General features: G+C 34.6%; 1 protein-coding gene across 1 annotated transcript in view; it reads right to left on the bottom strand.

Annotated features, from left to right (window-relative positions):
- The window catches only part of LOC113199600 (phospholipid-transporting ATPase IB-like), a 165,202-nt gene that overhangs the window by 62,977 nt on the left and 80,880 nt on the right, over window positions 1-21,345 (bottom strand). The window contains exons 22-24 of the mRNA XM_077795482.1: window positions 15,545-15,713; window positions 11,580-11,763; window positions 7,276-7,386 (exon numbers count right to left, since the gene is read on the bottom strand). Of these exons, the coding sequence (XP_077651608.1) occupies window positions 7,276-7,386; window positions 11,580-11,763; window positions 15,545-15,713 (464 nt within the window). The remainder of the gene's footprint in view (window positions 1-7,275; window positions 7,387-11,579; window positions 11,764-15,544; window positions 15,714-21,345) is intronic.

Below are 21,345 nucleotides of genomic sequence, written 5' to 3' on the forward strand. Positions count from 1 at the left end.
AAAAGAAAACACTAGCATAGACACTGCTGAAATACAGATGATAATCAGAAACCATTTTGGAAATTTATATTCCAACAAAATAGAAAATTTTGAAGACACTGACAAATTTCTACAGACATATGACCTACCCATATTGAAACAAAATGACATAGAATATTTAAACATAAATTTCAAACTATGAGATTAAAGATGCCATCAAAAGCCTACCAACAAAGAAAGCCCAGGACAAGATGGATTCTTAGCAGAGTTTACCAGGACCTTCAAAGAAGAACTAATACCAATCCTCCTGAAATTATTCCATGAAATAGAAAAATAGGGAAACTTTCCAAACTCATTCTATGAAGCCAGTATTACTCTGATGGCACAACCAAAGACATGTGAGGGATAGAAAATTTCAGACCAATATATCTAATGAGCACAGATGCAAAAATAATTAATAAAATACTGGCAAATCACATACAGAAACATATTAAAGAGATAGTGCACTGTAATTCAAGTGGGGATCATTCCAGGGATGCAAGTTTGTTTCAACATGCAAAAATCAATCAATATAATTCACATCAATAGATTTAAAGACAAGAATCACACGATTATCTCAATAGATATAGAAAAAGCATTTGACAAAATTAAGCATCCATTTATACTCACCACACTAGAAAAACTAGTGAGAGTAGGAACATACCTCAATATTGTAAAAGCTGTATATGCCAAACCCCAGACAATATCATTCTAAATTGATTTAATCCTAATTCCTTTAAAACAGGAACAACACAGGATGCCCTCTTTTGCCACTTCTAGTCCCAATATTCCTTGAAACCTTAGCCAGAGTAATTAGGCAAAAGAAAGAAATTTTAGGGATAAGAATAGAAAAAGAAGAACTTAAAATATCCCTTTTTGCTGATGACATGATTCTATATTTAGAAGACTCAAAACTCCACTCATAAACAAGTTCAGCAAAGTATCAGAATATAAAATTAACATCCCCAAATCAATTGTGTTCCTATATACCAATTATGTTTTATTCTTTAAAGTATATGAAAAAATGCAGCTAAATATATGTAAAACTGGGAAAGCCAGAGTCTAGCTAGAGGTAATTCAAATTTGATGAATTGGAAGAAAATTTTTCAAGTGGTGCTGGCTTGCCAAGTGCCGCAGATTCCCTCAGAGAATTATTTATTTAAAAACTGACCAATGTTACTAGTGCTTCTTTCTTCTTGGAAAGGAAAACTTATTCACTGTACTTCTCACTTGACTGCCAAAAATGCAATAGCAGTATCAGTAAAATCCTCAGTGGAATATGATCATGTCAAATCTATCAATGTGTCAAAAGAATTATGTACTATAACAAAGTAGATTTCACTCCAGGGATTTAAAGTTGGTCTGATATTTAAAAACTAATCTACATAACCACATATGCTCAACTTAAATAAGAAAAGATTATATTATTTGCTACAGAAAAAAACATTTGACAAAATGCAACAAAATTTTATTATAAACATGCTCAGCAATCTAGGAACAGTGTGATTTTTATCAATTTGATAAAGGATATCTTCAAAGAAACAAACAAAAACAACCATACAGCTAATACAATATTAAATCATGAGAAATAAGATTTCCTCCTTATGATCAGGGCAAGGATGTCCCCTCACACTGTTCTTATGTAAGACAGTTGAATATAATTAGAAAAGAAGAAATAAAGTGTCCCTCTTTACAGATGACAGACTAACTGGATAAAATTAAAAGGAATACAGAAAAAATTTAAATATACACTTGTGACAAATATGTGAATTCTACGAGATCTCAGGATGCAAGATCAACATAAAATCTAATCACATTTATATATAGTAGCAATGAACACATGGACACTGACATTAGAAACCCAAAGTCATTAATAATTGCACCAAAGAAAATGAAATAAGTTGTCTCTCTATGGTTGGCTGAACCCAAGGATATGGACCCCCCCCCCAAGGGAGGACCAATTGTATTTAAGTATAATCTTAAAAAAGCATGTATAGGGTTTATATACTGAAAAATACAAAATTTTGATAAAAGAAACCAACAGAAGGCTAAAATAAATGAAGAATCAGTCTCTGTTCATGGATTTGAAGCTAAACAGAGTAAAAATATGAATGCTCCCCAAACTGATATATAGGTTTAACCCAATTCCACCAAGGTTTTTTGTGGACATAGATATACTTATTTTAAAATTGAAGAGCTAAACACAGTTTTGCTAACACAATTTTAAAAAATAAAGTGAGAGAAATCACTCTACCCAATGTTAAAGCTGACTACAGGGTATCAGCACAGGGATATTCATATTCATCAACGGGTCAGATTAGAGAATCCATAAGGAGATCTACACAAATATGCTGAGCCAGTTTTTATTTTTTAATGTAGTAATATTGTGAAGAGGGCACCTTGGGGTTCTCTCCTCAAGTGAATGTCTTTGAAGTGAATTCACACTTTTGCACCTTTCAGCCTGCAGTGGGTGGGGTATCTTGATTCCTGAAATACGGTCGAAGTATCTTTCCTATTGTCCTGGTGCAAAGTACTTGGTTTCTTTTTAATGCCACTCATCTCTACATGCTGCTTTGCTGCATCTTTAAACACACTTCTTTTCTTGCAAACTTTGAATTTTTCAAATCTTTCCATTCTGACTTTTGCCCCTAATTTTTACTGTAAATTTCCATCCTGTAGCCTGAACTATGTGTTGCCTTAACTTGTCTGTCACCTTTAAATTGGTCCTCTTACAAAGTCTCAGGGCATGGACCAAAAAAAAAAAAAAAATCAAAATTCTTTGCCACATGTAATATGGACAGCCTGTAATTCAATTGTCAATACAATCCTCATTACTATCTGAAACCTACTCGTCTTGGCCTTTATTTTCTGCATTTCTATCAACAGTTTGGTCTTTTGAGCCCTTGCCAGAATTGTCCATTAAACTTTCCTTACAGCATTCTAGACTTCTCTACCTTTTCCCTCAAACTTCCAAACTCGTTATGCAAATCAACTGCAAAGTCTTTTCCACATTTTCTAAGGTGCAGTCACAGCAATGGCCATGTTTTTTAGTACCAATTTTTTGTGTTAGCTTTCTGTCACTGTGACAAAAATACCTTAGACGATAAATTTAAAGTGAATTTTTTTTTGTTTTATTTGTTACTGGGGATTGGACCAAAGATCACTTTATCCCTGAGTCCTTTTTATCTTATTTTTTTTTTTAAGTTTTGAGACAGGGTCTTACTAAGTTGCCAAGGTTGGCCTCAAACTTGCAATCCTCCTGCTTCAGTCTCCTGAACTGCTGAAATTACAGGCATGCATCATCGTGCCCAGTGATAAACAAATAAAGGAGAGAAAAAGATCGATTTCAGTTCATGGTTTCTGAGGTTTCAGTTTGTCTTTGTGCTTTGGGCCTGTGGCGTCAGTCACAGTGTATCACAGTGAGGACCTGACAGAGTCCTGCTCATCTCATGGTGGATGGGAAGCAAAGAGAGAAAGGAAGGGACCAGGATCCCTGTACCCCTTTAAGGCATGTCTCTGATGTTCTAATATCTTCCCACCAGACCCCATCTCTGAAAGGTATCACTGCCTCCCAATAGTGTCACAGTTGGGAACCAAGCATTTAACACAAGGGCCTTTGGAGTATGCTCGTGATCCAAGCTATAGCAGGTAAAATTAACATCTTCACAACATTAATTCTTCCAACTGATAAACATAAAATGTCTTTATATTTATTTATGCTTTCTTCAATTTCTTTCAGCAATATTTTTTAGTTTTCATATATGTGTCTTGATTAATTTTTTTCCCAAGTATTTCATTTTACTTTTTATGGTAAATAGGATTGTTACCTGAATTTCCTTTTTGAATTGTTCAATGTTAGTGTATAGAAACACAGCTGATTTTTGTATTTTGACTTTGTATTTTGCAACTTTGCTGAATTCATTTATTAGTTCTAATATTTTGAGTGAAATATTTAGGTTTTCTACATATACAAGCATATCATATGTTAATAGAGATAATTTTACTTCTTTTAAAATATTTGAATGCATTTTGTTTCCTTTTCTTGCCTAACTGCTCAAGTTAGAACTTCCAATACTATGTTGAATAGAAGTAGTTAGCATGGGCATCCTTGTCTTGGTTCTGATCTTAGAAGGTTTTCAGTGTTTTACCATTGACTACAATGTTAGCTGGGGAATTTTTATATATGGCCTTTATTATTCTGAGGTAGTTTTTTTCTCTTCCTAATTTGTTAAGTGTTTTATCATGTAAAGGGTGTTGAGTTGTGTTGAAATGCTTTTTTTCAGCATCAACTGAAATAATCAGGTGATTTTCCATCCTTAATTATGTTAATGTACCGATGTGATTCTGCAACTTGTATTTGGGGTAAAAATGGGAGTTCATAACCCACTTGAATCAAATGTATGAAAGATGATATGTCATGAGTTATGTAATGTTTTGAACAACCAATAAAAATATTCTCACATTTAAAAAAATTATGTTAATGTAGGGTGTTATATTGGTTGATTTTTTGCATGTGGAAACATTCTTGCATTCCAGAAATAAATATGTTGGGGAAGGCCAGTTAGGCTTCCTTGCAGAGGCTTCCAGCAGGTTATGTTATGTTTTTATCATGTAGCCAAGGCCACTATTAGTGTGTAGTCAAGGTCAGAAACACTCTGATTCAGTGTGCATACTCAAGGTCACAAACATTTGCTTGTGAGCATGTGTGCACTGGTGTAAGCTGTTGGCAGTGTGCCTTCTTTGTTTAGACTGTATTCAAAAATGGGCTAAATGGAACTGATGGGAGCAAAATGGAACTGGATGGGGTCTAAAGCTGAAAATGGCTGAGGCTGTTTCCACTTCTGAATAAAGGCTGACTCAACCATGTCTTGCATCTTCTTTCACCTGCCAGGATTCCAAATCTGTTTCCTGGGTCTGAGCCCTTGCATAACAAAATCTCTCTGGTTTTAGAATAGGATCAATTTAATATGCTCTTGAATTTGAGTTGTTAGTATTTTGTTTATGATTTTTACATTAACATTCATCAAGAACATTGGTCTATAGTTTTCTTATAGTGTGTTTTGCCTTGCTCTTGGGGTAATTCTGACCTTGTAGAATGAGTCCTCTTCAACTTTTAGATAAGCTGAGAAAATGATGTTACCTCTTTGAGTGATTAGAAGAACATTTTAGTGAAGCTATCTAATGCTGCACTTTGTTGTGGGGGGGGTTAATTATTGAGTCAATCTCTCCTTATTACTTGTAAGTCTCTTCATATTTTTTCTATTTCTCTATTATTTGCCCAACTGACTTCTGACAAAGGTGCAAAAGTGACTTAATTGAGGAGGGAGAGCCTTTTCATCAAATGTCACTACAGCAATTGGACATCCATAGGCAAAAGAAAGACAAGCAAAACCTCACATCTTATACTGCAAATGGACCACGAAATTAAATATGACATACAAAGCTTTTAAAAAATATATTCAGGAAAATATTTGGAACCTAAAGCTAAAAAAAAAACCTTTTTTTTTGACATGATGCTACAAGATGCTACAAGCATACAAGGAAAAATTAGATAAACTGGACCTAATCAAAATTAAAAATGTTTGTTCTGTGAAAGACCCTGTTAAGACAATGAGGTAACAAGTTGCAGACTGAAAGAAAATACTTGCAAACTATATATTTGGCAAAGAAATGATAATTAGAATATAAAACAACAACAACAAAAATAACCCTAATGATATATTTATAAAATGGACAAAAGATATGGGGACACATTTCCAAAATATATACATAAATGGCAAATAAATACATAAAAAGATATTCAGCATCAATAGCCAGTAAGAAAATCTAATTTTAATCTAAAATAGATATTTCTACACATCAAAATGGGTAAAAAAGACATAGTAATGATATCTCAGACTGGCAAATATCTGGAGAAACAGGATAATTGATTCATAATTGGTAGAAATTTAAGACGGTAAAGCCACTGTGGAAAATAGTTTGGAAGTTTCTTGTAAAATTGCATGCACTTACCATATGACTCAATAATTGTGCACTTCTCACATAAACCTAAACACAAATGTTCACACAAATTTTAATTTTATTAGCAGAAAACTAAAAACAAATGTTTTTCCACATGTCCATGGTAAATAAATTGTGTAAGTATAACACACCAATTAAAAAAACAACAAACTACTAAAAATAAAAAAGAATAAACTACTGATGCACACAGTGACTTGGATCAATCTGAAGGGAATTATACTGAGTAAAAAAAAATCTCATCTGAAGAGATGACATATTATTTGGTTGAAATTTTAAAGAACATTATAAAATTAGAGAATAGATTAGCGATTGCCAGGGGTTAGAGATGGGTAGGGATGTAAAAAGGTAGCATGAAGAAGATCCCTCTGTGGTGATGTAATAGTTATGTATCTTGATTACTATAGTGGGTGGTTACATGAATAAAAATGGATAAAAGTGCAAGGACACAGTGCACATATTCATGCACACATCAATGCATCTAAAATTGATGACATCTGCACAAGCTCTGTGGTGGTAACACTGAAAATTCCAGGCTCATTCCTATCCTTTAGTGGAAGGAAGCACAGAGATATCTGGTATGTTTAATCACTGGAAGAATCTAGAGCTAACAGACCAAACTGTGTTTGGGTGAGTAGGTATCTGGTGTCTGTCATCATGATATTATATAAGATGTTTAATTGACACTTTTTACTTATTCACTTCTATAGGCAAAAACTTGAAGCAGGATTTCGTTAACAGCATTGTTAAATAAAATCTGTGGGGATCCATGGATTTAGAACAGGCACCTGTACTGGGCCCAGCAGTCCAAACCAGAATAGAGTTGAATCACAATACCTGAGCTTTGGTTGGTTGCAGGAGGAATTGTAGACAATTAACTAATTAAGCTGTAAGCAATTAATTAGTTAAGTTGTAACCCATTGACTGATTATTCAAGGTGTTGTTAATTAAGTTGTTTTCTAGATCTCACTTCTGTTTTTCATCAATGCTATCAGATCACATTGTTGGTTAGAATTCTCATAACTTGCTCTAGTTCCAGGGGTTAGTCAAGAATCAGAACGTACTCAAGCAACAATTTTTTTTTTGTCTTGAATTGCTCAAGTAAACTGCTAAATTTAGTTATAAGGAATTTTCTTTTGATAGTACTTTAATATGAAAAAAGTTTTAATTACCAAGTCTAAATCACAGAAAAGATCTAATTCCTTGATGAAAGAAAATGAAATGCATCTCCTTTCTTACCCCAATAATGTATAGCACTACATTCTTGTAGAAAGAATACAATATGCATTTGGTCACTCGAAAATAGTTCCAAGTTCCATGAACCAACAGAAGCTTCTCCAAGTATCTAAACTGAAAAGAAACAATAGTCAACAAAACAAAAGTTCAAATGAAACTACCATTTAGTGTGAAAACCCACAAAGTATTATGTTCCCAGTATTTCATAATTTAGCAGTTCCCCCTTTAGCAAATGTAATATAGAAGAGGAGAGAATGAACTTTAGTCCTAAAACAATCTGACATGGCACTTGGCTATAATGACCTTTTTAAGAATTCTCTTGTTTCAACAATAACAACAAAAATAAACCATTAAATATCACTTTTTGTCCAGCAAATGGTGCTTTGTTATTAATCATAAACCTTAGGAGGGCAGGACTCATTGTTTACTTTGTTCATTGACCAATCCAGCACACCTAGAAACATATCCAAAATGTGGCAGGGTCTCAATAAACATGTTTTAAATGAATGTATATTCATGAGTTATTCTACAAAATGAGGCAATTCATGGTAATTTAGTTAAGTCCTTAATTTAAACAGTGACTTCAAAGTGACAGAAGTTGGTAAATATACCAAAAAACAATTAACCTTTAAAACAAAGATTAACAGTGGAACATGAAAAGGCAGGATAGGGAGGGAGATATTTAATCATAAGATATATGATTAAATATAAAAAATAAGTAAACTTGAAAAGAACATTTGAAACCCAGAACCAGATAATAAACTTGAGTCACTATACACAACATTTCTATTCCTATCAGTTTTTAGTTTTGCAATGATTTATCTCCAGGGGTGAAAAAAATTCTAAATCAAAGTTCTCTATTTATTAGGATAGTTTTAAAATAGTAAGACATTTGGAGAGGAAATAGCAAATAATGAATTCTCATCAGAGAGTTTTGAAGAGAATATTATACTGATGTGCTCTGGGCAGGGGAAAGTTGTACCCAAGAGGTCATAAGGCAAAATGATGGTTCGTCGTTGACCTATCACTGAAACTCAGATAAGGGTAAAATGAAGATAGGGCAGAAATAGACAAATTTCCACCACAATACTGGGGATAAGCATCATTCTGGGGGAAAGTAGTATCACACATTATGGTAGCACTATTTTTTTCTAGCTCCAATATAAGTTGCTGTTGCTTAAAATAAGGTAGGAAAGCAAATTTATGTGACTTAAAATGCTTCCATAAATCTGAAATAACTTTTTAATAGGGGCCAAAGCACGAATCAAACCAATACACTACATTAGGGACTGCTTGGTGTGTCAACTCTGGGGCATCCAGAAGGAAGAAAAGAAAGCCTAAAAAGTTGTACTGTCTGCCTAACCACAAATGCAGCTGTGATGAGGGAGTCCAGAACAAAGATAAAACAGGATTCAGATGGCAGGTGCTCCAGAGTGTAAAGTGCCCTGCCTGAGGACAAATGCTGATCTCCTAGAACAAAAGCTCACAAAATCCTACCTCCCTTCTGGATTTTTCTTTAACTCCAAAGAGAACAACCTCATAGTTTTAAATCCCATTAAGATTTGGTTTTAAAAGGAAAGGCTGTAGTCTCTTTCTTAGATATACATAAGAAAATGGCAAACAACTATTCCTTTAAGACTCCAGGGTAGTGATCCCTGACAGTATTGTGCATCTATGGTGTTTAACAATTCAAGGCTATATCATATATAATTGCTGAGACTATGAGAAGCATGTGTCTCAATGGTAGTTGGTGCTTAAGGAAAAGATATGAGGGAGTTTGGTGAGACCATTTCCTGTCTATAGACAGATGCTATGATCATAAGCAAATAGCATGCTTCTCAACTCAGACCTCCTAACACACAGGAGCCACAGTTTACCTCTCTATACAACAGCACATTTAATCCATGCATATGTAGGTTAGAACTGATCTGATTCAAATATGGACCTCTAAGAATGTCTGCTGTACCGCTGGGGACATAGCTTGGTGGTAAAGTGTATGCTTCACTTATGCAAGGCCCTGGGTTTGATAACAAGCACCATATTAAAAAAAAAAAAGGAGGAGAAAAGGAGAAAAGTATCAGGTATCTACTAACCTGTGAGTGGATTAAAAAATCATATAGCTTCTCAGAGAAAGGCTATAATAACAACTGCCCCAAATAAGGATAGCCTACCCAGAGTTCTATGGGTATTCCTAGGGAGATTTTCAAAGATTACATGAAGCTTCTGAATTCAGCAAGACTGAAAAGTGTTGCTGCTAATTAGTCGAATGTGATGAAAATATTATAGTCATTAAAAGTCAATATTAAATTATTAAATAAAAATTATATCCTTCAAAAGTCAAAATACTAAAGTGCAAAAACAGGAAAATGTTTTTGTTAAGTAGTAAAGGATATTGTGTGGTGCTATCTCTATGATTCTGGTGAATGTTAGCCCATAGTTTTAATTGGTTATATGCCTCTAGTCCCCATAATCATGAGGTTGGCTGCTTCCATATGAAATAATCAATCAAGAAATGGCTATTGCTATGGTTTAGATGTTGTCTGTTCTCCAAAGATCCATGTGTTGGAAGTTTTGTCCCCAGGGTAGCAATATTGGCACCTGGTGTGGGGCCTTCAAGATGTGGAGCCTAAGGGGAGGCATATAGGTGATTGGGGCCTTGCCCTCAGAAGAAATTAAGGCAGTTGTTATGGGACCCCTTGGTAGCTCACTTGAGAGGCTTATTATAAAGGCCTGAGCTTGGCCTCAGCCAGGCTTCTTTGTCTTTTTGTACCAAGATGTAATCATGTGTTCTCACATATGCTTCTACCATTGCCATCCACCATGATGTTAGACAGCTAGAGGGTCCTCACTAGAAGTCAGCCAATGTAGGCACCATGTCCTTGAATTTCCTAAACAGAGCTAAATAAACCTTTTTCTTCTTAGAATCCTGCCTTAGATAATTTTTTATAGCAGCAAAACTTGACACATACAGACATAAAAGGGAATTTCCTTTAACAAGATTGTAGTTATTCTGACTGGGGAAGTTGGAATATCACTTAGATGATACTGCTTTATAAATCAAAAAAAAAAAAAATAACAATGTTCTGGTGAGCAAACTTGCTTGTTCCCAGCTTCTGGGTCATTAGGCCAAATAATAGCCACTTTGCCTAGGAATTCAGCTATTGATCCCTATGTTAAAAAATGCAGAGTGATTTACAACTGGTCCCTATGTAAAAAAAATGCAGTTATAAATCATGAGTATATACTGTTCTTAAATATCTACTTTTGGAAATAATTTGGCAGTTTCTTACAAAACAAAACCTTCTATAACACAGTCCAGAAATCCCACTCCTTAGTATTTACTCAAAGGAATTGAAAACTTGTGTTCATCCATGCAAAAATTCATACATGGATATTTATGGACACTTTAAGTCCAATGGCCAAAACTTGAAATAAACCAAGATGAATTTTAGTAGGGGAATGGATAAACAAATTGGCAATCTAGAATATGGAATATTATTTGGTGCTAAAAATAAATAAGCTGTTTAATCATGAAAAGACATGGGGGGAAATTACATGCATATCAAGTATAAGAAGTCAGTCAAAAAGGCTATATGCTGCACAATTTCAAATACATAACATTCTGGAAAAGCAAAACTATGGTAATAGAAAATTATCAGTAGTAGTCAGGAGGTGGAATGTGGAAGAATAAACTGATAGAGCACAGAGGATTTCTAGGGAAACTATTCTGTATGATATCATAATGGTGAATACCTATCATTTTACATTTATTCAAATCCATAGAACATACAATATCAAGAGTGAACCATAATGTAAACTATGGACTTTTGGCGATTATGATACATGGATGTAGGATCACAGTTGTAACAGCTATACCACTCTGGGCGTGGGGTTGACGACAGTGCATGGGAAATCTCTGTACCTTCTGCTCAGTTATTCTGTGAAACCAAAGCTGCTTTAAACAATTTTTTTAAAAAAAAACTGCCAATAAAAAAGGAAATTAAGAGATTGTATGTCTTTAATAAATCTTTGTCACAAGATACCATAAAGCAAAATACACATTGTAAGGAGACTGAGGATTTAGAGATTCTATTAACAGGACTATAAATTCTTAGTGGCATTAGTTTGGCCCATCATCTGCAGAGCTGATCAATGAAACTCCAAAGTGTATAAGGACAAAAACTTTAAGAACTCCAAATGTGTGGAATTTTTCTTACGAGGCAGCTTAGAGAGGTTAGGTACACCTCAGTGGCAGATGGAAACTCATCAACATCTCCCGTGCCCAGCTGGTGTCCCACAGCACTGACCTGAGCAATGGAGTAATCTGAGTTGTTGGTGGCCTGCATGCCCTCATTCCCACTGATCCCCACTCCCACATGGGCCATCCGGATCATCCCCACATCGTTGGCACCATCCCCAACAGCAAGAGTGATGGCCTCTTCACGCTTCTTCACCAAGTCCACTATTTCAGCTTTCTGGAGGGGAGATAGCCTGAAAAAGAAGATAGACAGAACCACTTTTAAAGGTTGCATTTAGGTTCATTTTACTTCACACTATTCTAAAAGTTTTTACAAAAAAGTCAACAATAATCAGCACATAACTACATTTAAATGGAAGATACTAGTAAGTTTTCCAATTCTTTTTTAAAATACTTCTTTTAGTTATACATATACACAATATCTTTATTTTGTTTATTTATTTTTATGTGGTGCTGAGGATTGAACCCAGTGCCACACACGTGCGAGGCAGGTGCTCTGCCACTGAGCCACAACCCCAGCTTCAGTCAATAAAACCACCTAAAGCTATGTTTCATGTGCAGGCATAAGTTTTCCAATTCTTTAATGAGACTTTTTTCATATGCAAAAATGTTCCCACCACTCCCACCAATAAATAAATAAATAACATAGTAACTTCTTCAACATTGCAAAATAAATTCTTATCATTTCCTAGTTTACACGCAGAGAGATCCCCCCTCCCTCTGTGTGACTCAAACCTGCATATTAATTTACGTTAGCTATCTACATGAGGGAAAGACAGATGTCTCCTATTTATGACACTATTTAAAAGTCTTTATACTAAGGGTGGGATATGAAGTAGCCTTTGAAAATCAAATTACACCCCATTGAACTTGAATTCATTCAAGGAGATTTATATATATATATATATATATATATTTTTTTTAAATAGAGTCAAAGTTGGACTCTGATAACTAACAACAAACACAAGTGATGTAACAGCATGAAATCTTGTTTCCTTCTCATGCTATGTGAACAGCACAGATTAGAATATTATCATTGATTTTTTTCTGAGGCAATCTACAAAAACAAATTTAATAATCCTAAATAATTTCAGGCTAACAGGTCCTGTCTGTGCATGAAATATTTTCAAAGATTCAAAGGAAGAAGCAGCAAAATGCTTTTGTACTATTTATCACTCATTGTTTCATTTACTCAATAATTTGACTTATAGCTCTATCAAAAAATGATGGCTACACAAAGATTTTATTTTTATTTTCTAATGAGTGAATGACCTCACCATTCCTTTCTCTCAAAAAAGCTCCTAAAAACTAATTTAAATTAAATTAGATGAGTTTATTAAAAACTAAGGAGATAGTTGGTTTCCTTGATGAGAATGCTGTTATGATAGGTATGAGGTGACCCCCAAAGCTCATGTGTGAGATAAGGCAAGAAAGATTAGAAGTGAAACCATGGAGTTGGGAGAGACTTAACCTAATCAGTACATTAATCCCCTGATAGAGATTAACTGGGTGTTAACTGTAGGTAGGTGGGGTACAGCTGGAGGAGGTGGAGCACTGAGAGCAAGCCTTTGGGCTTTCTATTTTATTTGTTGTTGGGGGAATACTCTCTGCTTCCTGGTGCCATGTTCTGGTCTGCTTTCCTCCATGACACTCTTCTGCTATGCTGTTCTCCCTTACCTTGGACCCTGAGGACATCTATGGACTGAGATCTCCACAATGTGAGCGCTAAACAAACTCTTCCTCCTTTAAAATTGTTGTGAGGACTTTCGTTCAGAGTGGTGAAAAAGCTGACTAAAACAAATGTGTTAGAACTTTTGTTTCATCATCAAGAGGACATAATGAGTTAAAATCACCACCTTGTGAAATAGAGTGGAAAAGAGTGAACATTTTCTGAAGTATATGTTAGAAATCAGGTATGTGTTCCCACCAAGACTCTGGTGCTTTTTACTAGAAAACTTCCAGTGTTAATAACTTTACCATCTGGTCGGACAACCACTTTCACACTCAGACTACCGGATCTGTGAGAAATGCACACACACACACACACACACACAAACTCGTATCAATCCCAAACCTGACTTCATATTTTCAAACCTTAATTCCATTCCCTGGGCCGATCAGAGCTCTGTAAATACAGTAGGAGAGTGACTGGGACCGTTAAGCCCTCTCTTCCTTCTGCTTAACATCAAGTTCCTATTAATTTCACGAGGCAGTTCTGAGTCTTTCATTAAAACTCCAAATTAGTCCTTACCAGATAAGGATAAAAATGGAATCTCACCCTTTTGGATCTTTACACCTACCTTACCAAATTTGTGAAAATGAAATCTAAAATGACATTTGCCTTAATATTAAGCTTCGGTCAATAAAACCACATAAAGCTATGTTCCATGTGCAGGCACGAAGCCAAATCTCCCAAGTTCTATGGTTGTACCAACATTGATGTCATTCCATCCATTAAATGGTCTTTGCATTCATATCTGGCAAAGTTTGTCTTGTCATTTTATTGGCTGAAACAGCATAAAATTCCCATAGTGGTCCCATTCAGGAAAACTGAAATAAGGATTGGGGGGAATTTACGCAAGATAGTAAGGGCATAGATAAAAACAAACTCAGTTTTTCCTAATCTGTACTAACACACAACACTGAATGCTTCTGAGCACTAATGAGCAGACCAAATGTGACTCTTCTGGTTTGGATGTGAGGTGTCCCCCAGAAGCTCGTGTGTGAGATAATGCAAGAAGGTTTGGAAGAGAATGATTGGGTCATAGCCTTAGCCTAATCAATGAATTAATCCCTGATGGGATTAACTGAATGGTAACTGGAGGCAGGAGGGGTGTGGCTGGAGGAGGTAGGAATTGGGGCCTGGCTTTGGGGTATATACTTTGTATCTAGCAAGTGGAGTCTCTCTTTCTTTGCTTTCTGATCACCATGTGAGCTGTTTCCCTCTGCCACACTCTTCCGCCCTGATGTCCTGCCTCACCTGGAGCCCTCAGGAATGGAGCCTGCTATCTATGGATTGAGACCTCTAAAACTGTGAATTACCAAATAAACATTTCCTCCTCTACAGTTATTCTGGTCGGATCTTTGAAATGGCTAACTCATACAGTGACCAAATGTGGTTGGGGGTATTTCTCCACACACCAAGCAACCAATCAGTTCTCCAGCGGACATCAACAGGGTGTGATCTAATACAATTCAATTCTGAAGCTATCATCCTGGATGTAGTGTCAGATTCTACAGGTCAGGGGCTCAGTGCCCAAGACCACCCTCACCCCACTTCTAACAAATGTTCCACAACCCCCTCCACAGGTTTGACTCATTTGCTAGAGTGGCTTCAGAACTCAGGGAAGTTTTTACTAACACTTTTTTGTTATTGCTATTGTTGTTTATTGCAAAGGGTGCATTCAAGAGAAAAGGGTGTAAAGCTTCCATGCTTTCTCCCATCCTCCAGGCACCTCTACATTTTGGCTATCTGGAAACTTTCTGAAGCTAGCACTTTGGATGCCTATAAGAAGCTACATTATGTTGCATAATTGATTATTGGCCATGGTGATCAATTTAAACTTACGCCCCTTTTGCTCCCAAGAGGTGAGGGATAGGGCTTAGATAAAAAGGGTTTAATGAAATCTTAATAAAATCAAAATCTTTAATCCTATTTTGGTCTTTCTTATAATCTCTTCCTGTCCTGAAGCTGTCTAGAGTTTCCAACCACCAAACATCTTGTTAGCATGCAAAAGAAATTCTGTGACCTTTGTTATTATAGCAGATTTCTTCCAACTTGTCATTCATTAATAAGCAATTTACCATTGAAAAATTTTTAACTGCTTTCCTGTAAACCTTAATCCTGACAATTAGAATTCAATACAGACTTTTGCATTTCTGTTTGAGAATGCATTTTCCCAATAAGAAATGTTGTCTCTGAAGAAATTTACATTTTCAGTTCTTCATATACTGTACTGTTAATACAGTAGTAAGTACAACAGAGAAAAAAATGAAGAATGAATATATTCTTACCTACAACATAATACTGCTCTACATGAAAGGGCCAAATCTAGGAACTTCTTCTGAATTTCAAACCTTAAGGCATACTTCAATGTTTCACCATCAATAATTAGGGCCAAGTCGTTCTCTTTACCTAATAAGTTTCCAAGATCTCCACAGTTATGGTTAATTGCTTGTTGTGCTGCCTAAAACAGGAGGAAAGCATAACTTTGTATTTCTCATATAAACAAAAAGACATCTGAATCAAGATGGAGGATTGAGGTACATTTTTTTTTTTTAGTTGTTGTTGGGACACATGCCTTTATTTTACTTATTTTTATGTGGTGCTGAGGATAGAACCCAGCACCTCGCACATGCTAGGTGAGTGCTCTACCACTGAGCCACAACCCCAGCCCCAGTGGTACATGTTTACTTCATTCTTTGCTTCAAAAAATTTCACTGATGGGGTGGGGATGTGGCTTACTGGTGAGCATCTTCTCTGCATGTATAAGGTACTAGGTTCAATCCCCAACACGAAAAAGAAAAAAAATGAGATGAAAAAGTAAATAAATATCATGAAAAGATGCTTGATATAATTAACCATTAGGAAAATTCAAATTTAAAGCATAGCTGAGTACCACTTATACCTGCTTACATGGCTAGAATCGAAAATAAATAATAGTCCTTAGCAGGAAAAATGAAGCAGGTGACATCACTGTACCAGACCTTAAACTATACTACAGAGCAATAATAACAAAAACAGCATGGTATTGGCACCAAAACAGACTGGTAGACCATGGTACAGAATAAAGGACACAGAGACTAACCCACAAAATTAAAATTATCTTATATTAGACAAAGGTGCCAAAAACATACACTGGAGAAAGGATAGCATCTTCAACAAATGGTGCTGGGAAAACTGGAAATCCATATGCAACAAAATGTGTGAGGCCTTGATTCCAACACCAGCACCACACACACGCACACACACACGTGTGCACACACATGTGTTCACACACATGAAAGGTAAATGGATAGTTAAGTGTACAAAAATATTTATTGTATCTCCATTTTGTTTCTATGACTATTTAAAGTGAATGTCATAAAAGCACCATATTTAAAAGGTCATTATTTAACTATTTCTCTTAACTATAATTTGCAGTCATATTTAGTGATCTATGGAAAGTAGACACACAGTTTTCTATGATCTCTGCTTTCCTTAAACATATGAATAGATGAAATTCTAACAATATGCCACATGGGAGAAAAGCCCAACTGATGTCAAGCACCAAAAACTGTAATGAAGTAACAGTTTTTTTCTCATCACTATTTTTCCCAAAAAGTCTTCCTTATTCATCATGCAAATGAAGTAACTGTGTTTCCTGTAATAAAAGAGTGGTTTATTAATAGTTGAATTACTAGGGTATTTATGTAAATAAGAAGGCCTAATAACATAGAATTCAATCACTTAAAAATTTTACTCCTCACCATGTAGGAACTATTACGTGTGATATAATCCATATATTACTTTAAGCATTTCCACTTCTACTTTTTCCACACAGCTGACTATTTCTTCACTGTTTTCAAGAGACTGCAAGTGTTCTGTCCCTGAAAAAGGATCTGACAAAACTGTTTTCCTTGACTTTAATAACTTGGTATGTTTCATTTGATTACTTAACTCAAAACTTGATGCAATTCTAATTATTATATTATCTTTAATCTAATTATCTTTAAACTAACTTTCTTTCATTCCTAAATTTTCTACTTGTTTCTCCCTACCAGTGCTTCTGCTGACAATGTTAATACAAGTTAAAACAGTTCTTCTAATACGGTTCATCTAGAATGTAGCTAACCTGAGTGATTTGCTGAAGTTAACTGTGCAAACTTCAGTGACATGTTTTAAAAGTGATAGAGCTTTGCTAACTTGCAGCACATTATATGGAAAATTACATGTGTGCTTCCATTATGTAAAAAAAATCTGCCCACTATTAAATAATGATTATTTAGAAATGAGTTTTGAAAATAAAAAGGCTTAAAGTTTATAGAAACTTAGAAAAATTTAGAGAGATAAAGTACCAGAGTCATTGTATGAAACACAATATTTAAGTGAAATAGTGCTTTCCAAAGTAAGATGCACCAGAGCAAGACTAGATTCTAGAAAATTCTAATTCATGTAACTAATTGTTGTTACTTATGCAATGGAAACCAAAATATTCTCAAACTTTGTAAACATGAATTTAAACATGTTTTAGTTTCCTTTGGTGTGTATAATTTGGAGAAGTTAAAAACTATAATTCAGTCTTATTTAGTAATGGAGGGGGCTTTATAAATAATATAAGATTCCATTTCATATTATATTCTTAAGATCTTTCTAATATTATAAATTCTCCACACAAAATATATGCAAACTAACCTGGAAGATAAAGAAAAATGATAAAAGAGATATCACCACTATTCTATATTGTGAAGAGTTAAGATTTGAATTAAGTACTCCTTAAACATAATGAGATATTTCCTTGTAAATGTTTATGCTGAATATTGAGATATAATAGGCAGTGAAACACACAAATTGAAAAGAACAATTAATGATTCTTTAAATATATATACACCTATCTAATTATCAACCAGATAAACATATAGAACATTTACAGGACTTTAGAAGGTTCTGCATGTAAACACCTGCACCTAGAAATGACCACCTGTCTGATTTCTGTGTCTCTTGTTTTGTCTTCTCTGTTTGTGATCTACATGTAAATCAAATAATTAGATTGTACTTTTGTGTTTGGATTTCTTCATTCAACATACCCTTTTATAGATTCATCTGGGCTGCTATCTAATATATTGACAATAGTTCTTTTTAATTGCTTTATGGTATTCCATTATACCAATCTGACCCTATTTACAGACACTGAAGTAGTTTGTAATTTGGTAAAATTGTTATACTGCAGTATTACAGCATTTGGAGCCACTGCAATGCAGCATTCACAATGTTCATGATTCAATTTCAAATTACTCAACGTAAGAAGAAGAAACAGGAGAAGCTCACACTGCACTATGGGAAAAGTCAAGAAACAAATGCTAACTGTAAAATTAACATAGTTACCAGGCACTTTAAAGAAGCCATCATAATTATGCTCAGAGAGAATTAAAAAACTGGAAATCTCAGCAAAGAAATAGAAAATGTAAGCTTTACAACTAAAAAATAGCTGGGATAAAAATAATCAACAAATGGGCTTACTGGCAAAATAGAAAGGACATGAGCCAGTGAACTTCAGGTAGACAAATAAAACTGTCCAATACAAATAGGAAAAGACAAAAGATAGGAAAAGATGGAAAGAGAAACAGGAATCTATGAGAAGAAAAAAAAATCCCATGACTTACCTACAGGTAATTGAAGTTCCAGAAAAATTAGTTCCAGAAATTTAGTGAAAACCATAAATTTAGAAATTTAATAAGCTTAGTGGAGTCCAAAAGAATAGTTAGGAAAAAAATGTCTAGGTATATCTCAAACTGGCTTAAACCAAACAACAAAGAGAAATATTTGAAAACAGAGAATAATACTCATTACATCAAGGGGAGTAACTACTACAATGATGCAGACTTTCTTCAGAGATCATAGAAGACAACTGAACAATAAATGTAAAGAGATAAAGTAAAAATTCAAACAAGAATTCTATACCCAGTGAAACAATTTTTTAAGGGTAAAGGGAAGTAAGGGCTGGTTGTGTAGCTCAGTGGTAGACAGCTTGCCTATTATATCTAAGGCCCTGGGTTCAATCCCCAACACTGCAAAACAAACAAACAAACAACAACACATTCTCAAGAGTGAATGGAAAGGCAGGTATTTGCAAATAAAGAAAAACTAAATATACTGTCAGCAGTCTACAAAAAATGCTAAATAAAATTCATCACCTGAGCCAAGTATGCTGTTGCACACCTATAATCCCAGCAGCTGGGGAGGCTGAGGCAGGAGGATCATAAGTTCAAAGCCAGTCTCAGCAATTTAGCAAGGCTCTAAGCAACTTTGTGAGACCTGGTGCAAAAAAAAGGGGGTAGGGTGGGGTTGGAGGTATAGCTCAGTAGTAAAGTGTCCCTGGGTTAAAACCCCGATTAAAAAAAAATAATTCATCACCTGAAAGGACATGATGCTAGGAAGCTTGGATCTTTAGGAATAAATGAAGAGCATCAGGAATCATAAATCTCTAAGTCAAGTATAATACACTACTTTATCTAAATTTTTTTCAAACATGTATAACCGCATAAGGCAAAAGTTGTGTTCATGATTTATGGGAATTATGACATTTAGATAAATATAAATAAAACAATAACAAAAAGGTCAGTAAGCAATGTGCAATAAATTTATATGATTATAAGCTTTCTACTTTTATATGAAGTGTTACTATATTAATTTTAACTATAACATGAAAAGGTAAGGATCTATGTTACAATCTCTAAAGCAGCCATGAAGAGTAATAATGAAAAACATTTGACTAAAAGTTAATAGATGGGTAAAAGTAGAATTCTAAAAACTATTCAAATCAACTGCCACTTCTCCCAAAAAACATCGGGAAGAGAAGAACAGAGAAAGAGAAAGAGGGAAGACAAACAGAAAGCAAGTAATAACTTATTAGTACTAAATCTGATGCAATTAATAGTTACACTAATAATAGGTTATCTATTATAAGTTAAGGGCAGTGATTGTCAGAACTTGAATCAAAAAAGTAAAATCAAAGTTCATGTTTCCATAATCAGATACATTTAACTCATTATATCTCAGTGTTCTATATGTAGGGCACTTATAAAAACTTAAATTGAGCAATTAAGTTACCATAGGTGGTATATTTGTTGTTAAACTTAAGTTTGTTTGTTTGTTTTAGTTGTAGATGGACACAATACCTTTTATTTTATTTATTTATTTTTATGTGGTGCCGAGGATCAAACCCAGTACCTCATACATGCAAGGCAAACACTCTGCCACTGAGCCACAATCCCAGCTCTGCAAAACTTAAGTTTTTACAGATGTCCTATATATGGTATGCTGGAACATCATAAACAGAACACAAAAAAGGTAAGGTAAAGGTAAATATACAGAAAAATATAAATAGTGCAAACAGTAAGCATTATAAAGTTTGAGTAGGTTGATTCATATCAAATACAATAGACCTATAGACAAAAAGCATTGCCTAAAACAAACAGGGATATATCATAAAAATAAAGGCCAATTTCTAAGGAAGATTTGACAATTATTATATATGTGACTAATAAAAACAAAATCCAAGAAATTATCAAGATGCATAAAGCAATAACTGGCATAATTTAAAATATAAATATTAAATTCACAAATCACAGAAAGAGGGGCTGGGGATGTAGCTAAGTTTTTTAAGGGTAAAAGGTTGAACGCTTGCCTTGCTTGCATGAGGCACTGGGTTCAATCCTCAGTGCCATAATAAATAAATAAATAAAATAAAGATATTGTACCCATCTACAACTAAATTTTTTTTAAAAAAATCACAGAAAGATGAGCTTAGAGATGTAACTCTGAGGTAGAGTACCTTCTTAGCATGCATAAGGCCCTGATTTTAGTCCCCAGAACTACATGCACACACACACACACACACACACACACACACACACACAATCACGAAAAGAAATTTAAATGGTCTTCTCAAAAATTGACAGAATGGCTAGAAAAACAAGCAGTAAGGACACAGTTCTCTCAACCACCTTGACTTGATTGATATTTGCTATACACAATGACCAGAAAATACACATTACATTCAAGTGTACATGTTATGTTCACTGAGACATGTTATATAATGGAGTACTAAACAAAT

Source organism: Urocitellus parryii, chromosome 2 (assembly GCF_045843805.1).
Source record: "Urocitellus parryii isolate mUroPar1 chromosome 2, mUroPar1.hap1, whole genome shotgun sequence".
Classification (NCBI taxonomy): Eukaryota; Metazoa; Chordata; class Mammalia; order Rodentia; family Sciuridae; genus Urocitellus; species Urocitellus parryii.